Genomic DNA, 23,238 nt, shown 5'->3' with positions numbered 1-23,238 from the left:
ACCATCGATAACCAACTCAATTTCACAGACCACATCTCAAAGACAGCACAATCATGTAGATTTACACTCTACAATATCAGGAAGATAAGACCCTTCCTCTCTGAACATGCCACACAACTGCTTGTTCAGTCACTTGTCATAACTAGGCTGGACTACTATAACGCTCTCATTGCAGGCCTCCCTGCATGTGCAATTAGACCCCTGCAAATTATCCAGAATGCAGCAGCACGTCTGGTCTTTAATCAACCAAAGAGAGCGCATGTTACACCACTCCTTGTCTCTCTTCACTGGCTGCTGGTTGATGCATGTATCAAATTCAAGGCTCTGATGCTGGCATACAGAACAGTCACTGGGTCTGCTCCAGCATACCTAAAATCATTTCTGCAGAGCTACATTCCCACCAGAAGCCTGCGGTCGGTTAAGGAGCAGTGCCTTGTTGTACCAACACAAAGAGGCACCAAAACGCTTTCCTGGACTTTCAGCTTCATCATACCAAGTTGGTGGAAAGACCTTCCCAACTCCATCCGTGAAGCTGACTCACTTTCTGTCTTCAAAAAACGTCTAAAAATACATCTTTTCCATGAGCACTTAACCAGTCACTAAAAAAAAAGTTATTGTTGCACTTTAATATGTCTTGAATTCTACTGTTCTGATGCTAATGAAACTTTGTAATACAGCACTTTTCGTACCACTGTCTCCTTAAGATGATTCACTTATAATGTATTCCTCATTTTTAAGTCAGTTTGGATAAAAGCATCTGTCAAATGAATAAATGTAAATTATTATTATTATTATTATGATTATTATTATTATTCCTCAAGTTTATTTATGATTAAGGTGCTGGTTATAGTGATTTCAGGTTAAATTATTTCCCAACATCAGCAGTGATGTTGTTAGGTAGAGGAAAATCCGTCACCCCTCATGGAGAAATATCAGTCTCCTCAGATCTATTATGTAAATGTATTATGCATCAATAATGCTCTTAACGTGTGTTTTAGTCTGCTCATTAACCAGATCTATATTTATCTTGCTTATGACTGTAAAAATTACTGCTCAGATTCCAGGGAAATTGCTTGTCATTTGATGCTGTTAGTAGTTACTGGTTGTAAACTAGCTCCACCTTGTGAAAATATACAAAACATCCTGTGAAGTGTAGGCTATTGAATGTGTATGGCTTATTCAGTACAAGCCTAATTATTTAATATTATAGTAATGAGAGTGTTAAAGTATCCAATGCAGTGGATATAATACAATTCACTTCATTTTTGTTTTGTTAATGTAAATAGTTTATTTCATCTGAGTGGTATAGGCTTGGGGACTTTTTCTACAATTGCCATCTAAACACACACACACACACACACACACACACACACACAAAACTGGAATGATTCGATGAGTCTCAGTGGTTGTAAAAAAAAGTGCAACACTCATCGTGTTTGGGTCAAATTTTACCTGCCATAAGAAATTCATGGGTGAGACTATAAAACAGCGCATTTTTTTTAATTTGTCAAATCAAATAAATAAATCTGCCACAATGCAGAACATGCATTCACAAAAATAAAGTAGTGAGACTATAACACATCCGCAATGTAGAACACACATGCATGCACACGCACACACACAGGTTTGTTTGATTATATTAGTGCTGAAATCTCATAGACTTCCATTGATTTTTCATCAGGATAATTATATTTTGTATTTTCTAACGCTACCCCTAAACCTTACCATCACTCAAACCTCTGCACATCACTAGATTTAAAGATCTATGTCATCTGACCCATTTATGAGCCTTTTTATTTATTTATTTTACTAATGAGGATATTTGGCTCTCAAAAGTGTAAACAAAGCTGTCCACACATACCAAATAGGCCTAAGTCTGAGTCTGACCCCTGTGTGACAAAATTTATGCTACAATTTTGATGTATGATGTTTAAAATAAATGACAGATTTGTTTAGGTGACTGTAAATTCATGGTCAGGTTTGATAGAATATGGGGCATCATTGTAAAATCTGATACTTCAACACAAGTGGTTCAAAAATGTTAAAATTTCACAAATAGTTGTTTTTTTATTATGTATAGGCAATAAACATATATATATATATATATATATATATATATATATATATATATATATATATATATATATATACAATACATAACTTGTGATAATATTAGAATTTCAATTTGTTACATCACTGGGTTACAGAGATCAGCCAATGTATGGAGCACTGAGGCCATCTACTGGATATAACTGTTATTTCATGTATTTTTTTATTTTATTCCAGCAAATGGCCCCAATGTGTGAGATATTTTAATATTTTGACTTTTTTTTAATTTTCTGAAGTTATTTATTTTTTTTAATGGAAGTGTAGATAACATAAAATGTGCTTATTTTATATGAAAATTAATTAAATTAGTAATTTAGAGGTAAAGAAGGTAAAAAAAAAAATAATAAATTCACAAAAATGCATAACTTTAGTTTTTTAAAAATCATAAAGTTAGAATTATTATATTTCTTGGGTGTCATATTTCATATTTGGGGGCAAATTTTACCCAAAGAGTAAAATTATAAACCTCTAAATAACAGTGATTCAGTGATAATATAAAGAGATATCAGAGCAACATTACAATAAATTCATAACAAAAGTCTTACATAAAATGTTAATTTTATTAAATAATTAATTTTAAAAAATCGTATAATTAGTAAGAGAGGAATGTTGGTCTCTGCTTGTTCATTAAAACTATAGGGACTGTTGCCATATTGAAAATTAATTTAAAGGGTCCTCCTGTTTACACTGAATCAAGCATGATACCAGTTTTATCAGATAATCATGTCAATTAATGTTACTTCTTTAAAAAGATTGAGACATTTTTTTTTTCTATTTTACTTTCTAGAGCAATGATTCACCAGAAAATATACATTTGTAGTGTTTTCAACTCCCAAGTAGGTAAATAAAGATGTATTGTGAAATTTCAACACTCAGTATGAGATGCAGCAAAAAAAAAAAAAAGAAATAAAGCTGTTAACCCTTCACCGCTGCAACAATTAAATTGACACCTAGTTCATTCACCTTGAGCAGCACCAAGCACTTGCAGTAAAAAAATAAAAATCCATCTCTGTGCTTGCTTGAGTAAACCTCCACATGTGCCAGGTACTTGACCGATGAGTCAAAGACTGTTTCTCTCTCATCTGTATTCTGCTGGACTAACATAGCAAGGTTGGAGCAAGGCTATCCAAACACTTGCTAAAAAACATTTGTAAATGACCTTGCAGAGTGGAACCAATCATAAATAGTGTCTAAAGACTTTTACTTTACTGATTCATTTATTGCCATTGTTTGATTCACAATCTATTTCCTGAATGTAATTAACACTACCCTATTTCAGCCAAAGATTTTTACAAAGAAAATTATAAAGTAATAATACATGTAAAATAACATCATTATATTATGTAGAAAATATAAGCTGCTAAGCATATTTGGAATCTTTTCCCTCTGAGTAAATATGTAAAGAAATCAAACTGCACAATAAAATGGAAAGGAATTACTTGTGTATCTCCTCCCACTTGAACTTTGGCAACTCTCGGCTGTGGTAAAGCGTTCCCAACATGTGTAATCGTTCTTTCTGTTCTATCTTACGCCCACCTCTGAAGCTGTGCTCTTTAGGTGAGTTGAATTCATTCATCCCTTATAATGAGCATCCATATAACAGACCATTCTCAAGATTTGGGATATATGTAAGCTATATTGTAGAATTGTAGAGTAGCAATATATAAAACAGCATTTGGCAGTCATCTTTCTCAATAAAAGGTGTACAGTTATGGAACAATTTACCAGTAGAACTCAAAAGACAAACAGAGTTGAAAGTGTTCAACAGAACTGTAAAAAAAAACTGGCTTAAACAAAATCAGGTTTGTGAACACAGTCTCTATATTGTATATTACATATACAGTATATATATATATATATATATATATATATATATATATATATATATATATATATATATATATATTTCTTGCTTTTATCTTTATGTTGCTTCTTGCAGGTTGTTTTTTTTTTATTTTATTTTTTTTACTAAAAGCCAAACCTGGGACAGGTGCTGCAAATTACCTATTATCTAGAAGCTTGTGTACAGATCATCTGCTGCTTAAACTTATGTAGCTATGTTATTCTGTATTGTCCCTGTCAAATAAACCAATAAATAAAAATAAAACATTGCCTTGAGCTATTCTTGTCTTTAGAGAGCTGATAAGGATTGTTCATAAGGAAAATGCAATTTTTAATTTTTGTTATAATGAATATGTTGGCAATGACAAGGTTTTGTATGGTCGTTAGATACAGGGCACACATACATGTCAATATCATTGTCATCTTGGTCTACCTTTTTATATACATTCAAACAGACAAACAGACAGACAATAGGGACATGAATCTTGATTGCACTTAAATTTAACTCCCTCGATTCAAGGAATATTCAATACACGTTAAGCTCAATCGACAGCATTTGTGACATAATATTGATTAACACAAAAATAATTTCGACTCGTCCCTCCTTTTCTTTAAAAAAAAGCAAAAATCGAGGTTTTGGTGAGTCACTTACAATAGAAGTGAATGGGGCCAAATTTTGGAGGGTTTCAAGGCAGAAATGTGAAGCTTATAATTTTATAAAAGCACTTAGATTAATTCTTCTGTTAAAACTCGTGTGTTATTTCAGCTGTAAAGTTCTTTAAATTGTCATTTTTGCAGTCATTTTAGGGTTTGTTGCCATTAAAACGTCATGGCAATGAAGTATAACTTTAAACAGAAAAGGTTAGTATGTGACTGCATACTGTTTATGTCTTGTGGCTATACTTTTGAAACAGTAAGTATTTTAATGTTCAGAAATTGGCCTCATTCACTTCCACTGTAAGTGCCTCTCTGGAACCCAGATCTTTTGCTTTTTTTTGTTAATCAGTGTTGTGCCACAAATGCCGTCGTTTGGGTTTAACTTGTATTGAACCTGGAATATTCCTTTAAGATTGTAATAACAAAATGTCTGTGTTATTGGGATGAGAATATGTTGTAACATTAAGGTGGGGTTTGGATTCTGGTTTTTGTCGAGGCATGATGTCTGCTTATTCTCCCATTAGGAAAGTTCAAAACCTTGCACAATTTCATCCCTTGGCAAGCTGACGTGTAATAACACTGGATGTGCAGGTGGGGGAAGAATTCATCATTCATCAAAAATGCAATATGTTTTTTATAGGGGTGTTAATTTGGAAGTATTTAACACACCTTGTGGACATCTGAATTGTGACTTCTGTATAAGCAGGCTGTGTGAACACAGAATTACTGAGCAATGCTGATGTGGTGGATAGCATTAACCCTAACATGGCCAGGTAATGGTACACTCTTCAAAATCATGCTTTAACTAAAAAAACCTATCAAGAAATTTCTGGGTTTTATTTTACCCCAAAATCAAAAGATAAAAATAATAAATGTTATTTCTATTTATTTTATTGTATTTTATCTTATCTCAAAGAAAATAAAGCTTGACATTTTTTTTTTTTTTTGTTACATATTGACATTATTTTCTTGAATGTAGGCCTACTATGATTTGTAATTTGTGTAATATAAACACAGTGCTGTACATACTGTATATCACCTGGTTTAAATATGTTTTGATAATTATGATATGCTAAAAAGATTCTTGAATGTCTATTTTTATCTTAAGGCACAAACAGCTTCATGATTCACAACAAAAAGGAAAGCCTGTGTCTAGAGGACTCTAATGAAGGAGAAGTTCAGCTACAGAGATGCAATCAGGACTCAGTCCACCAGCAGTGGATTTGGACGGATAGCTGGTTTCTTGTAAACGCAGGCACCTTGAGATGTCTCTCTGCTGCCCACAGTGACCCAGTCCAAACAATTACTTGTACTTCTGGTGACCAATTCATATGGCAGTGCAAAGCTCAACAGCTCATCAGCCTGTCCAATTCCTTGGTATTGAGCGCAGAAGGTGGAAAACTTAGTCTAAATAGGGGTGAACACAACAAGTGGAAGTCTCTGGACGTGGATGATATCTGTCAGGACAAACTGAGTGAGTAGAAGCATAAGAAAACAATTGAACAAATTGTATTGAAAGTATTTGAATTATTTGAAATGTATCTGTGAGTGTTGTGTTCACTGTAACCAGCTTGACATAATAATGGATCCCTTGATGAAAGAAAAAGGTTTTAGATTTATTATGAATTGAGGTCAATAATCTAATGAGTGCAATAACAAAAAAAGAAGGATGAATCTCATTAAAAATGTTAAGAAATGCCGAGGTCATATTCCACCCCAGAATTCAAAAGAAAATAAGAAATTATATTTTGCATAAAGAAAATGCATCTTATTTTTTGGACCATTATGATTTTTGTTGCACTGTGATGTCACATATCTTCATCACAATTTAGCAAAATCTCAGAATCTCATTCTGATTATTGTAATTATAAGATACTTTTCTACCGCACAATTTAAGTATTCATCATTGTTCTATTTGTTGTTCTGAATTTAATTTGATTTTAATAAAAATAAATAATCAGTGCAGACACCGACAGGAGGATTTTTAAAATAATGAGAATACGTTTTTTATTTTTTATTTTTTGTGGTTTTTCTACGTTACAGAAATGAGAATGGGATGTTTTATTCATTCATTTATTTTGCATTATGGTAATTAATTGTCATGAAAATAATGTACAATTTAACTGTAAAATAACCATACAATTTAAGTATACATCATGGTACTATTTGTTGTTCTGAAATTTTAATTTAAACAAAATTATTCCGTGCAGACACTGACAGAATGATTTTTATTATATACTAAAACAATTAGAATACGTTTTTGAAAATGGGATTAGAAAATGTCTAGCTTCACAATCACAAAAATTGAAGGCCAACTTCTGCCACATTTGCAGTAATAAAATATGCATTAAACTACCAAAAATTCCAGTTCATCATGCTGTAGTGCATTGTTTCTCACAGGATCCAGAAGGCAAAGTGAGACAGATGAATTTGGCTTTGCTGAAACGGAAGGGCCGCCTGCCCCACAGGGAATGTCGGAGGCACAGATGAGGTTTTTACAGTGGTATTACCGCACAGAAGACCGTGAGTGTTCCAAACACATCTTTCTTTAAGTTTTACTCTTAATGTTCTAACAGTTAGAGCTTATTTGGGGATATTTTATTTTAGAGACATCTGCAAAATTCAGTGATATTCTTTCAAATGAGATTATTAGATCAGGTCTTCAGCACAACTGATGTTATATGAATATCATGTAATGGCAAAATACTGTAAGACATATACAGTATATTCATAAATATAACATAAACATCATATGGCAGTACACAAAATACCAGTAGTATTATAACAAAGGTATTCAAAGATAAAAGACATTTTATGCAGTGATAATATGGAAAACAGGCCTTAAAAAAAGTAAAGGCATGTAATGAAAAAGAGACATTCTTAACTAAACTATATAATAGCACTAAGATAAGTTTCAAGGCTCTGTTTCATGAATAATTGTCAAGAAACTATAAACAAAAAAGTTTCTGTCATTTCACCTGCTTGTAAAATTGTATTTCCTCATCCATGAAATGACCTGAATTGCAAACTTGAATGTTGCCGCATCAGAAAGTGTGAACTTAGATCACATTAAAGCTCACAGACTGATCATCACTGTCCTTGTCTTGATTTACAGCAACAACGTGGAAGTTTGCCATGTTAGCATTTGCTTTTCTGGGTCTTCTGATTGGCTGTATGCTGCTGGTGATGGCCATGATGGCTAGTAGGTTAGTGATACATACATGAGTAACACAAGAGGGTCCAAAATTCTGACTAGTGTGTTAAAAGAATAGTCTTACATCACATATAAACATATACTGTACTACACACTCTTAACAGTAGTTCTTTTAAGCCTAACCCTAAATCTAACGCTTTAGGTTCAGCAAGTACATCTTATCAAGAAAATGTTTTCATTGTATAGGGTCTTGTGTTGGCTCTATGATGCATTTATTGGTTTCTGGTTTCTTTAAAGCACCAGTACAGATTGTTTTCTACAGAACTAGAGACATCAAGTTATTTGTGGAACTTTAAAAGAGTTTCTTATGACATCAGGCTGATTCTGATGGGAAATTGTGAAAATTTGAAAAATCACAAAGGAGATCTCTAAAATATAGCGATAAGATATAGCGGTTTTCTTAAAAATGAGCCATTTTTAACTTGTCTGTGAGCTTGCTTGTATAAATTATCCAATGTTATATTTTAGATGTCCAGAATAAAATGTCCAGTCCAGCAGGAAAAGCATGCTAAACAAATAATCTGAAATACATGTTATTGAATATTATATATCGTTCTAATGACACCTAGATTAAGCTTCTAGTCCACTCAGAGGTCGAGATATTCGATGAAACAATGGGGGTGGTGCTTGAACTGAAAATTGGGCTGAATGTCAATGGACAAGCACATCTGTGAGGTCTAAAATGTGTTAGAGCGCCACCTATATTTCAGATCAGCATTTTGTGATGGAAGGTGATAGAAGAGAAATAGTTTTTCTAGTACTTGCAGCCAAGTGCCTACTGGCCATAGGGAGAACCGGGACTTTTCCCAGTGGGTCGGCTGCAAAATGGGGCTGAATGGGCGGCGATAAGCTGAAATGGGCGGCGATAACAAGGGACGATTTCTCTTCCCTGTCCGACCCTGCTTGCTGCCATGCTGCCATGCTGCCATCTAGTGGAATAAAATGTGTAAATTGTGAGCTTTAAATTTGAGTGTGGAAAAATTGCTGGTAGCATCTCAAAAATGCCACAGAGTTGAAGAGGTTAAATGAAACATTACCGAGAACTTCATTAAATCTAAGGTAAGAGCATCAACAGGTTGGTAAATTTTTCCATAACTTCTATTTGTCCCATACAGGAACAGGAAACAAATAGCCAAGTACAAAGCATCCATAAAAGTTAAAGAAGTGAATTCTGAAATGGAGGAGCTGCAGGTCATTATCACTGATAAGGTTACAGAAGTCAAAGAGGAGAAACCCTCTTCCACAACCCCGATGCAGAACAGCCATACAGATTGGGAAGAGTCTTCAGACAATGTTAAAGTCACAGAGGAACTGAGGCCTGGTGAAATTTTGGTGACCTGGAAAGACGGGAACGTGTCAACTCTGTATCCAGAACCTGTACAGGAGGGGGAAGGTGAGGAGGAAGAGGTCCTAAGCTGAGGCAACATCAACATCTCACTTAAGGGTCTAGACATGGAGACTCTTCCCCAAAACACCCCCATTGAACAGCTCCATCTGAGGCTCCTACATTATCATTTGGACCATTCACAAATTATCTATTAGTCCTACTGCTTGTCTTCTTCATCTGTTTTACTGTATAAAACCAACTTATGTTATGACTAGGACGGAAGAGAAAAACTCATCCTTTGAAAAGACGAGATCTGATTAGTTGAGGAATATTCAGAGGTCAACCAATTTAGTATAATCAATTTCATTATTTCATTTCATTTCATCACATTCATGCATAAATTAATTTCAGTTTTACAGCTGAAGACAGAAGTTTACATACACCTTAGCCAAATATATTTAAACTCAGTTTTTGAAAATTCCTGACATTTACAGTAATCGTAGAAAACATTCTTAGGTCAGTTAGGATCACTACTGTATTTTAAGAATGTGAAATGTCAGAAAAATAGTAGGGAGAATTATTTCTTTCAGCTTTTATTTCTTTCATCACATTCCCTGTGGTTCAGAATTTTACATACAATTGGTTAGTATTTGGTAGCATTGCCTTTAAATTGTTTAACTTGGGTCAAACATTTTGGGTAGCCTTCCACAAGCTTCTCACAATAAGTTGTTGGAATTTTGGCCCATTCCTCCAGACAGAACTGGTGTAACTGAGTCAGGTTTGTAGGCCTATCGGATTGAGGTCAGGGCTTTGTGATGGCCACTCCAATACCTTGACTTTGTTGTCCTTAAGCCATTTTGCCACAGGTATGCTTGGAGTCATTGTCCATTTGGAAGACCCATTTGCGACTGAGCTTTAACTTCATGGCTGATGTCTTGAGATGTTGCTTCAATATATCCTCATTTTTGCACCAGTCCCTCCTGCAGCAAAGCACCCCCACAACATGATGCTGCTACCCCCATGCTTCACGGTTGGGATGGTGTTCTTCAGCTTGCAAGCCTCACCCTTTTTCCTCCAAACATAACGATGGTCATTATGGCCAAAAAGTTCAATTTTTGTCACATCAGGCCTGAAGATCTTTGTCCCCATGTGCACTTGCAAACTGTAGTCTGGCTTTTTTATGGAGGTTTTGGAGCATTGGCTTCTTCCTTGCTGAGCAGCCTTTCAGGTTATGTCGATATAGGACTCGTTTTACTGTGGATAGTGATACTTGTCTACCTGTTTCTTCCAGCATCTTCACAAGGTCCTTTGCTGTTGTTCTGGGATTGATTTGCACTTTTTGCACCAAACTACGTTCATCTCTAGGATACAGAATGCGTCTCCTTCCTGAGCGGTATGATGGCTGCATGGTCCCATGGTATTTATACTTCTGTACTATTGTTTGTACAGATGAACGTGGTACCTTCAGGTGTTTGGAAATTGCTCCCAAGGATGAACCAGACTTGTGGAGGTCCACAATTTTTTTCTGAGGTCTTGGCTGATTTCTTTTGATTTTCCCATGATGTCAAGCAAAGAGGCACTGAGTTTGAAGGTAGGCCTTAAAATACATCCACAGGTACACCTCCAATTCAGTACACCTCCTATCAGAAGCTAATTGGCTAATAGTCTAAAGGCTTGACATCATTTTCTGGAATTTTCCAAGCTGCTAAAAGGCACAGTTAACTTAGTGTATGTACACTTCTGACCCATTGGAATTGTGATATAGTCAATTAAAAGTGAAACAATCTGTCTTTAAACAATTGTTGAAAAAATTATTTGTGTCATGCACAAAGTAGATGTCCTAAACAACTTGCCAAAACTATAGTTTGCTAATTTTAGATCTCTGGACTGGTTAAAAAATGAGTTTTAATGACTTCAACCTAAGTGTATGTAAACTTCTGACTTTAACAGTATATATAATATGCATTTCAATTACATCTTAAAGGCATTCTAACCCACAATCAATATGTACATTTATAATGCATAGTTCAAAAATAACTTTGCTATGACTTTTAAAGCAATGTGTATTATTTGGGTGACATTTTACAAGGTTCTATTTGTTAACATTAGTAAATGCATTAGGTATCACGAACCATCAATGAACACTGTATTTTGGTAACACTTTACAATAAGGTTCCATTTGTTAACATTAGTTAACACATTAGGTATCAAGAACTAACAGTGAACAATATTTTTTTATAGCATTTATTAATCTTAGTTAATGTTAGTTAATCATAGTGCATTAACTAATGGTAACACATAAATGTTTTGATTTTAAAAATGTATTACTATATGTTGAAATTAACATTAACCAAGTTTAATAAATGCTGTAAAAGTATTGTTCATTGTTTGTTCATTTTAACTAATGTTACTAATGGAACCTTTTTGTAAAGTGTTACAGATTTTTTTACAGCATTTATTATTATATAACACAAATAACTATTATTCATCACTTATCAACATATGCAATCTTTAAGTGTAAAAATGTATTAGTATTTGTGGAAATGAACATTAACCAATATTAATAAATGAAGTAAAAAATATATTATTCATTGTTAGTTCATGTTAACTATTGCGTCCACAAATGTTAACAAATACAACCTTATTGTAAAGTGTTAGCATTATTTGTTATAGTAAAAAAAAATTATTTTAAAGTGCTGCATCTGATTTGAGCTAAAAGAAAAAAAAATTACTGTGATTTGTTACAAAAGATAATCCTATATGTAATGTACTTCTAACTTTTCTTGTCATGCTGTCCATGTAACGGTACATTGTAAGTTATTCTCCTCTTTAACACATTTCTACATCTCCTCATGTGATATATTATAAATGTGGTAATTCAAACATGTTTAATCAACATTAAACTTTTTTGTTACAGTCTAGCAAGTAAGACCATAGATTAAAGTCTTAATTTTCTTCCTAAAAAATTAAAAAAATGACCTATCTGTCACTCACTCGAAGTTGTGTCGATGTAGTGACACTAGGGGTCACTCTTGGGAGCCCCAAACACCTCTGCTTTTTGGCCAATGGGAATTGGCGAGTGGAATTTGCATGCCACGCCCCCGGACATACGGGTATAAAAAGAGCTGGTATGCAACCACTGGTTCAGATTTTCTCTTCGGAGCTGAGCAGTTGTGTTCAGTGAGCTTTACTCTGCCGATCCATTCACCTCAAAAAGCTGTTGGATTTACGGTGCATTACAGCGCCTTCTCCCCCTCTTGCACTGGTGAAGTGCAGAGAACGCCCCTGGGTGCTTCAGCAGCTAAAAGAGTATATTTTCCCTTCTTAAAAGAGTGGCATTAACGGAGAGCGTCTTTTTAAAGATGCCTCTCCATTTGTGTGTATTTCCTGGTTGCGGTCGTTACCTCTCCGCTTCCGATGGCCATGATCGCGGTCTTACATGCCTGGGCGCTACCCACACGGAGACAGCGTTCGTGGATGGGTCATGTTCCACCCCAGCAGCTCCCCGCCTCGGTCCTTCTACCTATGGGTTTGAGGCCACGTCGGTTAGCACTGGGGGTGATATGGGGACCCCAGTGGGAGCCACTCTGATGGGTAACTCCCCACGGACCTCCCATTCCCCAGTACGCTTGTTTGACACTCTGGGATGAGACCACCGGCTCGTCTCAGGGCGAGTTCGTGATCTCATTTCGGCGCTCGCGAAGTGGATGAGCTCTTGATTGCAGCATCGGACAGCGGGCTGTCCAGTCTGATGCTGAGGACTCGACTGGGCTCCCATCTTCAGGTGTGGTTGCCCAGTCGCAGCCTGATGTTCAGCTGGCAGCCATGCTTGCCCGGGCGGCTGCGTGTGTCGGGCTGGAGTGGAACCCTCCACCCTTTCCAACCCGTTGCGTTGGCTGACCCGGACAGTTCGACTCGGCTGATTCAGTTCACCAGGCGCCCACCCAGGTTCAGCGGCGTCCCCTTCACCTCGGTGAAGGGTGAGAATGCCGCTACCTTGCGTACGGAGATCACTACCCTTATACAGAAGGGTGCGATAGAGCCTGTCCCTCCGGCCGAGATCAAGAAGGGGTTTTACAGCCCCTACATCATCGTACCGAAAAAAGGCAGTGGGTTGCGGCCAATCTTGGACCTGCGAGTACTGAACCGGGACTTGCACAGACTCCCGTTCAAGATTTAGCATTTTAGCGAGCGTCTGGCATCAAGATTGGTTTGCGGTGGTAGACCTGAAGGATGCATACTTCCATGTCTCGGTCTAACCTCGACACAGACCCTTCCTGCGGTTTGCTTTTGAGGGCCGGGCGTACCAGTACAAGGTCCTCCCCTTTGGCCTGTTCTTGTTCCCTCGCGTCTTCACGAAGGTTGCAGAGGCAGCCCTCTCGACGACTAGCTAATCCTGGCTCACTCTCGAGATGTGTTGTGTGCGCACAGGGACCTGGTGCTCACGCACCTCAGCCGACTGGGGCTTCAGGTCAACCGGGAAAAGAGCAAGCACTCCCCGGTTCAGAGCATCTCTTTTCTCGGCTTGGAGTTGGACTCAGTCTTGATGACGGCACGCCTCACGAACGAGCGTGCACAGTTGGTGCTGAACTATCTGAAGGCATTCAGACAGAAGACAGCAGTTCCACTGAAACTTTCAGAGGCTCCTGGGGCATATGGCATCCTCAGCGGTGGCCACACTGCTCAGTTTGTTGCATATGAGACCGCTTCATTGCCATTTCTGTGTCCGGTGCATGCTTTACGCATCTATTTGGATCGCACACAGAGCTTTAGAAGCTCCAAGCAGCTCTTTGTCTGCTTTGGTGGACAGCGGAAAGGAAGCACTGTCTCCAAACAGAGGATCACCCACTGGGTCGTTGACATTATCATGATGGCATATCATGCTCAGGACGTGCCGCCCCCCGTGGGGTTATGAGCCCACTCTACTAGGAGTGTAGCAGCCTCCTGGGCCCTGAACAGTGGCACCTCTTCAGTAGACATCTGCAGAGCAGCAGGCGCGGCAACACCCAACACCTTTGCGAGGTTCTACAATATCCGGGTTGAGCCAGTTTCGTCCCGTGTTTTGTCAAGTATGAGCAGGTAAGTTCCGGGACAGCTGGCTGGGTGTACCGCTTGCGCATAGCAAATTTCCCCTCCCTTGAGGTGAAGATGTGCGCTTGTTTTTACAAGCTGTGATCCCTGGATGACTTTCCTCCTTAGCCCTGTGGCAGATAAGTTTGCAGAGAAACTCGCTGCCGGCCCAGTACGTGTGCTAATTAGGCCCTGTACTGTGGTAGGTGCTCCATGTGCTGGTTCTCTGTAGGTGACCCCATGTGATATCTTCCGCTAAATCTTTTCTCTGTCGGTAAACTGCGTCTTCCTTGGGCAGAGGCCCCACTGCCCCAGTCACCGTGTTTGTAGAAACTCTCCCCCCTCGGGTAGGACCTACCGTGCGACTTCTCCACATGACATATTTCCGACAAGACTCAGTAAGACCATGTGATGTATTTCCACTCAAAATACCCCCCCCCCCCTTCTCTGGGTGGGGTGTGGTCTCCGCGGTGTCTTCCTCTTGGGAGTGACACCCCCCCGACGTAGACATTTATGGCCCCCAGTTGAAAAAATTCCACTGTTTTTGGGGAGAGAAAAGAGGCCACAGCTGGGCTAGCTTGTCCCTATTTGTTGGGCAGTCGACTTGTTCCCGAAGGACCGTTCGACACACATAAGTGCGTTGGGGGAGGTTACGTGACGGCCTGGTGCGCTGGCTACGAGGCACACAGCGGTCTGCCCATCTCGCCTCGCCAGTACACGTAACAGTTCAGCCAATTGTGGCGTTTTGTATAGGGACCCCTAGTGTCACTACATTGAGACAACGTCGAGTGAGCGACAGATAGGGAACATCCTGGTTACTTTCGTAACCTCTGTTCCCTGATGGAGGGAACGAGATGTTGTGTGCCTCTTGCCACAACATGGAACAACCCACTGAAATGGCCGGGACCTTGTCTTGGCTCCTCAGCACAAAACCTGAATGAGTGGTTGCATACCAGCTCCTATTATACCCGTATGTCCGGGGGAGTGGCATGCAAATTCCACTCGCCAATTCCCATTGGCCTTTTTTAAAAAAGCAGAGGTGTTTGGGGCTCCCAAGAGTGACCCCTAGTGTTACTACATCGATGCAACAACTCGTTCCCTCCATTTCGGAACGAAGGTTACGAAAGTAACCAGGATGTTTTCTTTAAAAGGATACTAAACACTTCACCATCCTTGTTTTGTTTTTGTTTGGTTTTGTTTTTTGTTGAGTTATAAGCCTTTCATTTTGTGTGCCAAAGACAGTAAATCTTTAAAAAAAACCTTCAGAGCTTAAAGGGTTAAAATAAATATTATGTGAAAATTGGAACCATCACTTTTAAAAAAAAGAAAAACTAAAAGTAAAAGTGGTCTGACTAAAATTCAAAAAGATAATCATTTGAATAATCAAAAATGCTAACAAAGATATTTATTAGCACTCTAATATATTTTAGGACAGTGTATTTTTTTTATAGTGAGTATTATGTGAGTTTTTGTAATAGTTTAAGCCTGGTTAGTTTCATTAAGGCCAAAATGAGCAGACTTATTTCTTCAAGACAAGCATTCCCTCTTGTAGATCCACTCCAGTGTCAGAAGAGGGCAACAGTTAGTCAAAAGATCTTGAAGCCCTTGAGGAGTGTAAGCGTGGGGGCCCTGCGTTTGCTCTGAGCCCTTGAGGACTTAACCGTAACCAGCTTTGCGGTGGCTGGGGTTGGCAGCTCTTTATAGCAGGCAGTGAGGGGAGGAGCAGAGGTCAGGCTGATCGCAGGCTTGTCTTCACTGATGAAGAGTGGACTTCTCTCCATCTCTCGCCTCACTTCCCGGACAGCTTCGTAAAAAATGTGCTGGACAGACAGGAAGTCCAAGCAGGCAGAAACTTCAAAGAACAGACACCCAAACCGCGAGGCCAGAGCTGCACCATCTAACTTGCTCACCTGTCTGAGAGAAAGAGAGATTTAAATTAATGTTTTGGGTTCAATACAAGTCGATTATCACAGGGAATATTTTAAACTTGCATTTCCAGTTTTTAAAAAAGCACACACAAAAACAAAACAAAAAAATCACAGTTTTAGTAAGACACTTACAATGGAAGTGCATGGGGAAAGGAAGTAAACATGAAAATGTACACTGAGCACACTGTTTCAAACCTATAGCCACAAGACTTAAACAATAAACGTGTTCACATGAAATTAGAGGGAAAATGCTAACTGATTTGTCTGTGTGAAGTTATATCTAGTTTAAGTCATATGCAGTATATCATGTAGGCTAAATCGGACGATATTTCATCATTTTCAGATGATCAACATCAACGTTAATCGTGCCAGTTTGGGAGATTAACAGAAAAATTCTCTCTTTTCCTTGTGTCAGTTTCCAAATCTAACAAACAGCCTTGTCAAGTAATAATACACCATTTGTTTTCAATTTGTTTGTTTTTGGTGAATTTTGAGTAAATAGTGGAAAAAAATGTTTAATTTCAGCATATAAATGTAATCTCAATTTCAATAATTAATTGCATTAGCCTATCTCACATATCAGAATTATAACGGTCATCGGCCATCCCACTCTCTGGTTTTTGTATCCGCAACAGCCTTTGAAAAACCCATATTGGTCGACCACTAGTTGCAGTACATTCAGTCATTTAATCTCAATGTCATGACCACTAAAAGCCGGTAATGTTCTAATGATATGTGCAAGGATACAAGAAAGGGACCATTTACGTGGAGCAAACGCCAGTCACAGGAATTACATTAATGACACATAACCAGAAAAGTATTCCACAACAAAACAACATGATCAAACAGGAAATCAACATGTTGCTTCCATATGTTCATATACCCTGAAATCGACACAGTTCTGCCGGATTACTGACAAGCACCATCCCCATCAGACTTTTTTGTATCAATTTAAACATTTTCATGTGCTACTGATAGTGTGTTTTGTAAGAAACCTCTGAGACTCATTTTTTATCACACACCAGTGACAGCATTATTATAATCACATCAGTGAGGTTTTGCAGGACTATAGTGACATGTTAAAAGAATAAAGTCTGTCAACAAGCATTTCCTACACGTGTGGCTATGATTTCTGGGACTTCAAATGGGTTCTTCCCACAAGTCACCTTCCGATGCATTCTCGATATTCGGCCTGATCAAGTACACATCCAGGAAATTGTATGCATTCTCAGTACTTGTATTCTTAAGAATTGGAATTGAACTTCGGTAGTGGATGATGATGACGAACGAGACCACGAGAACATAAGAGGACATAAGAACACAAACTGAGAAACAGCTCTGGTTCCACTGAAATCAGGAAGTAATCACATTCACATAAACAATGTTAAGCGCTATTTGGAGGTTGCATTTTTCTCTTTAAAATTACATAACAATGACAGTTAGGTTTAGGGTTGGGGCTTGGGTAAGGGGGTAGAGTTAATAGCATTCCTGTTTACTGTATTACATAATTTATAGTCTCAGCCTCAGATGGCATGCCTATGGACCGCCCACAGTCCGTGCACTAACCGTCTGATGCACATAGCAAACAAAACTGCAAAACGCTTTCTCGATCAACTCAGCGCAAATCTGATTGGTTGGTTCAATGGAACTTCCACGAGTAGATGCACACAGGACATTTTATCAGTCCGCCTGGAAGCCGAGTTTTGTTCACAAGTTTCCACGTTGATGGAATGTGCACTTTTGAGGATTAAATAATCACAGAATTTGCCAGGTTAGTGAAATCAAATCGTTTAAAGATATCCAGAGTTTTGTTTGAGGCACGTAGCAGAAAGTAAAGTGAATATCCACGAGCAGAGCTGCATTTTCTGCTTTGTTTACTTAGTTATGTCTGTGAAATTCTCTATAATGAGGTTTTCTGTGCTGTACTTAGACTCTCTACATTTTCTGTTATTCTCCTGTGTGTTTTCTGTGCAATTGCTTGCAGAGACTCGTGCACTATAATATAAATAATATTTTCCCCCATGTCGGCCTTTTATTATGGTATAATACATCTCCAATAAACCGCCCCTAAACACCCCGTAATGAAAACTGACTGTGATTGGTTGCTTTACATGTCAGTTAGATGGCTTTTCCTTTCAAAATGGGCAGTTCATGACCAATTGAAACGGCTATAGACCCCAGATTTATGCCATAGTCATAGGTCTGGCTACACGAGACGACATCATTTACAACTAAAAATACAACTCACCTTTGGTGCCACTCTGTGGACATTTCACCCAGAAACTAGAGCTCACATGTGCCCATATTCAACAACACATCCTGCTTCAGCCACTGGGGGCACTGGTTTGAATTTCGGTAAGCAAAGACCAATTTCAGCAGCAGAACTTTCAACCTACTGTCGACAAATACTCAGTAAGATCAGTCTCACTGTGGTCCAAAAAGTTTTTTGAGAGGCATCAGAGAAAAGGTTAAAAAATTAAACTGATTTTACTGATTAATTAATGTAAGTGCTTCAACAAAAATATGAGCTTCACATTTCTGCTTTTAAACTCTCCTTAAACTTGACGCTGGCCTGTTTACTTCCATTATAAATGTGTTACAGTAAACGTAATCATTGCTTCTTCTTTTTAAAAGAAACTAAGGGAAGAGTCTAAATTATTTTCTTTGGTAATCAACATTATACCACAAATGCTGTCAATAAAGCAATCTGGAACATTCATTTACATAGAACCTTAGCTCAAAAGCTTAATTCCAACACACAGTTACTGATCAAGTATTTTACCTTTAATTCAAATATAATACCTTTAACATTAAAGGTACAGCCTTTACAAAACCTTTAAAAACTTTATCTCACATACTGTAACAGGAATGGCACAGCAGAGAGAAAAAAGCAGGGGACCAACAGGTTACACCTTTTGTTAAAAGCCTTCCTGGCAAAGAAGCATGCATAAATCTGTGGTCACAAGAATAGATTTGACTGAGCCCAGCTGCTACAGTATATGGCTATTTTGAGTGTGATACTGCATACATCATGTGCTGTGTTTGCAAAACCAAAGAAAAAAATCTAAACGCAATAAATAGTTGTTTCCTGGACAAATCAAATCCTTTTTTAAATATTTTAGAATTGTGAAAGGTGGAAATCTAAATAACGTGTGGTGGTACTAGGCATAATTGTTGTAATTTAGCTAGTCACAGGTCATAATTCTTTTCCAGTTGATCTAACAAAAGTACATTCACATAACTATACAAATGCACCATTTCCTGCTTAATAAATTACTGTTTATTAAAACACACTCAAACACAGGAAATTTAGCCACTTAAGATTTAAACTTTGCACTTAAGACACATTACGGATTGTTATATGGTATAATAACAAAACTTTTGAAATGTATAATTTACCTATATCTCTCCATGTCCACCTTGTTGCCTAGAAGAATAACAGGGACTTCTGGCTGCAGGCCTTTTGTATAAAGGGTGACTGTCTCTAAGTACTGTTGGCAGGCCTCAAAACTATTCCGATTGTCAATGCTGTAAACAATGATGAAGGCATTGGCCCAGCTTAAATAGCGCTCACAGTTGACTGGTCCATCCTGAAATAAATTTAGACAGAGCTGTTCAGAACACTTACCGCAAGAGCTGCCAAATGCTCATAGTCTATAAAGCTTTATATGAGAAAGTAAAGCATCCACCATTACGATGGAACAAAAGTGGGTGCAAATATCAGCTGTCAAATCAGAAAGAAGGAAAATATTCACAAAAGAGACAAATGGATATCATTACTTGATCAGCGGTGTCCATCACTTTTACTAGAACTGGCTGTTGGTCCACATCTTCTTCAGAAGAGTAAGTATCCTCTAAAAATAGAATATATACAAGAATGGTAGTATCTTATAGAATTAAAAACAACTAACCAAAATGATTTTTTTCTTCTTTAATGCATGCAACATCAAAAGATTAAAAATTACATTTCCCAGTCACATACTTTTCTGTCTTAAAGTTTCTCTAGATGAAGTCTCTCTTTCCATTCAGTTCTTTAACCCTATAAAGCCGTGTGTATCAAATATGATATACAACATTTAACGGCTCCTTTTTCACTCTCTGTTCAAGCTGATGAGCCAAACAACCTACGGTATGTACGTTTCACATGTTTATGGCACCATCTAGTGGTTATTTTCGAAAAAGTGGTTTCAATGTTTATATCGATCTATTTAAAATACCGGCAGAAAATGTGCGAAAAGTGACACTTATGTTGGGATAAATGACAGCTTATTTAAATAAAGTAAAAGTGACATTACTAATATATATAATATATTTATTAAATATTATATATTTTAAAATGAGTATTTGCTGAATATAAGCAACTTGTGCTTGGTTAAAATGTTGTTTATTATTTTATTGAAAACCCCCCTTTGAAATCCATGTATCAAATTGGATACATCAGGCTTTTAAGGCATATCTCTCAATCCATTCATGCCCACCACAAAAAAAAACAAAAAACAAACAATAAAAAAAAAATCACAGAGCTTTGAAAATTCTGACATATACATTTTATAAGATATATTTAAAGTGTGAACTAATGTTTCTGTGTATTTTTGTATATGCAGCCTGCTCTGTCATTATAAAGATCTCATTAGTTTACATTACAAGCTATTATGATGTAATCTTACAACATGTTCCTGAAATACAGCGAAAAAAGTTTTACAACTTCCCTTTTTTAAATGTCAATATAGTGTTTGGTGCATAAAATAGATATGATAAAAAAATTAAAAAAATACAAAAATTAAAAAAAATATTTAAAAAATAATATTTTATATTGTATTTGATGTGCTGAATTGAACTATGACACATTTCTATCCATATTTATAGACCAAGGAGAGGAAGTTGTCATGGCCAAACTCTCAAACATTTGGTATCTCTGAAAATCCCATAGTGTCCTCTGATAATACCCCAAGATTTACCACTGTAGCATGCATGGGCTAAGATAAACTTAAATAAAAAATGTCCTACACAAAATGAATTGCTGGGCCTCAGGAGGATAATGACCTTTAAAGCCTAATGTATCAAATATGACACATAAAAAAAAACTACAAAAGAATGAGCCTATGTGAACACAAAATAAATCTGTTTCTTACTACAGTAAGTGAATTATTTAATGGGGCTGTAACATAAAATGACCACAAACATAATATGAGCAGAAAACCAAATTCAGATCTCTATAGAATAACAGACAAAAACTGATCATATTGTATCTCAAGAGGCCAATGAATGGAATTTTATATGGCGAATGCTGAGATAACCTGTAGCTGCATACAAAGTTTGGAAGTTGATCAATTTTAGACTTATATTAAAATTATATAATTAGCTTATATTGAAGTGACATATCAAGGATTGCTATTAGTCTTATTGTAATTAAACTGCAGTAATGTAAAATAATATGGTAAACCACTGTGAAATACTGGGCAACTCACCAAGGTTTGGGTCATATTCACTGATGAACCGCTTTGTGAGGAATTTCACAGTAAGTGCTGCAGGAGACAGACAAACTTCCTGTAAGTCTAAGTTAAGTTCAGAAAAATTTTCAATTACATAACAGAGTCCCAAAGGGTAATAGGAAATCTTTTGCTTTTGTCTTAAAAATAGTCTCATTACAGCAACTGTAAGATGAAAATTTCCATCCCCTCTTTCCTGGTAAACACATTTCATTAACAGCAAGATAACACTTTACATGAACTTTCTTTAAATAAAAACCAATCATTATATAATGGTTAAATGATCAGTAGTTCAAATACACTCATATATGAATATGAAAATACACAAATAATGACATTTCAAACTATTTAAAATAATATTAAATAATTATCTGTTAAAAAATATAATTTAATAATACTTGTTATTATGAGGTGTTACACAATATACACAATTTCAGGCAAAAAGCTGAGATGATGTTGAATTTGTCTAGTACAAAGTGTGAAAATTTTTTTTTAACTGAATAAAAGTAATAATAGTATGAACTATATAATTTTTTGGATAAAGTCATACCTGACTTTCCAGATCCCATTGCTCCCAAAACCACAATATTACACTCTGAAGGCTCATGCTCAGGAACTGTTACGATGTTACAAGTTCTTGCTTTCCCAAACATCAGAGACATCCTGAAGAGAAGTGTGAAAGATCGGAAGATCAGTGAAGAAGCAGATCCGAATCATGCAGCCCATTAGACACGCAGTCCACATGTGCTTTGATCTTCACTTCATAACTGGATGATGCTGATGTCTGATCTCTCACAAGCGCTCTCTGTAAAACAGCTGGATCCCATTAAACTCCAGTATAAACGACATTTCCAAAATAATTCCGAAAAGAAGATGCACGAAAAACGTTTGTCTGATAAGGCTTTAGACTGTTGTCAGAGAGGATGTAGTGAGAGCGAAGGGAGAAATGAAATGTTGGTATATTTTGGTTCAGAGGGCTGGAGCACATTATGAACTATCCAAATCTATCCAGTGGAACCGCGCCTCCAATAAACGGAAAAACCACTGTTCTCAAATTGTAAAAGCCCTAAAAGCGTTTGATAAATCAGTAAAGCATTAGAGGCTGTGAATGTGAGTTACAGTGGTTTTACCCCAGGATAAGGTGTTTTTTTCCCCTAAAACTCCATTTAACCTTGGTGTTGCCGTACAACAGTTAAATGTATTAATAAAAATCATTATAACTCATCTGCCAAGTAATAAAGTAATTTACCTTACAGTAGGCTTTTTATGATCAATTAAGTTAGCTATTCAAAGATATATTCAAAATGCAATTTACACAAAACTGTTATGAATACACCTTTACTGTTATGAATATGATTTCAATCTTTGAGTTCAAAATCATTTAGATATTTTTCTGGGGTTTAAAGTAAAAAATGTCTAAGTGATGTATGGAGACATTTAAATAAAATGATAAAATAAAAGCTGAAAAGTTTGTTTGAAAAAAGCTTATGTTTGCATAAGTAGTTTATAATTATTTCTTTAAAAATAGACAGGTGGTGTAACCAACATGCAGGTAACCATAAAAAAAAAAACAAAAAAAAAAACATAAAACTTTGAGATTTT

The 23,238-nt window shown here is 36.9% G+C and overlaps 3 protein-coding genes across 5 annotated transcripts in view; 2 read left to right on the top strand and 1 right to left on the bottom strand.

The window, feature by feature from the left end:
- The window catches only part of sdhaf2 (succinate dehydrogenase complex assembly factor 2), a 487,549-nt gene that overhangs the window by 209,308 nt on the left and 255,003 nt on the right, over positions 1-23,238 (top strand). The window lies entirely within an intron of this gene.
- si:cabz01068815.1 (solute carrier family 51 subunit beta) lies at positions 3,605-12,078 on the top strand. 2 transcript variants are annotated; one of them, XM_051715525.1, is made up of 7 exons: positions 3,605-3,666; positions 5,133-5,199; positions 5,315-5,381; positions 5,717-6,082; positions 7,009-7,131; positions 7,724-7,814; positions 8,938-12,078. In XM_051715525.1, the coding sequence occupies exons 3-7, from the start codon at positions 5,342-5,344 to the stop codon at positions 9,239-9,241; spliced, it is 924 nt and encodes a 307-aa protein (XP_051571485.1). In that variant the 5' UTR covers positions 3,605-3,666; positions 5,133-5,199; positions 5,315-5,341; the 3' UTR covers positions 9,242-12,078. The 2 variants fall into 2 exon arrangements, with proteins under 2 accessions (XP_051571485.1, XP_051571486.1); XM_051715526.1 differs by lacking the exon at positions 5,133-5,199 and having other exon boundaries at positions 3,622-3,666; positions 5,249-5,381.
- rasl12 (RAS-like, family 12) lies at positions 12,218-22,692 on the bottom strand. Its single transcript, XM_051715561.1, has 5 exons — positions 22,187-22,692; positions 21,616-21,672; positions 19,928-20,001; positions 19,547-19,737; positions 12,218-16,133 (listed from the first exon to the last, which is right to left on the bottom strand). The coding sequence occupies exons 1-5, from the start codon at positions 22,296-22,298 to the stop codon at positions 15,806-15,808; spliced, it is 762 nt and encodes a 253-aa protein (XP_051571521.1). The 5' UTR covers positions 22,299-22,692; the 3' UTR covers positions 12,218-15,805.

The sequence above is a fragment of the Myxocyprinus asiaticus genome, chromosome 2 (assembly GCF_019703515.2).
Source record: "Myxocyprinus asiaticus isolate MX2 ecotype Aquarium Trade chromosome 2, UBuf_Myxa_2, whole genome shotgun sequence".
In the NCBI taxonomy this organism is placed as follows: domain Eukaryota; kingdom Metazoa; phylum Chordata; class Actinopteri; order Cypriniformes; family Catostomidae; genus Myxocyprinus; species Myxocyprinus asiaticus.
This window is presented reverse-complemented; position numbering and strand designations above follow the sequence as displayed.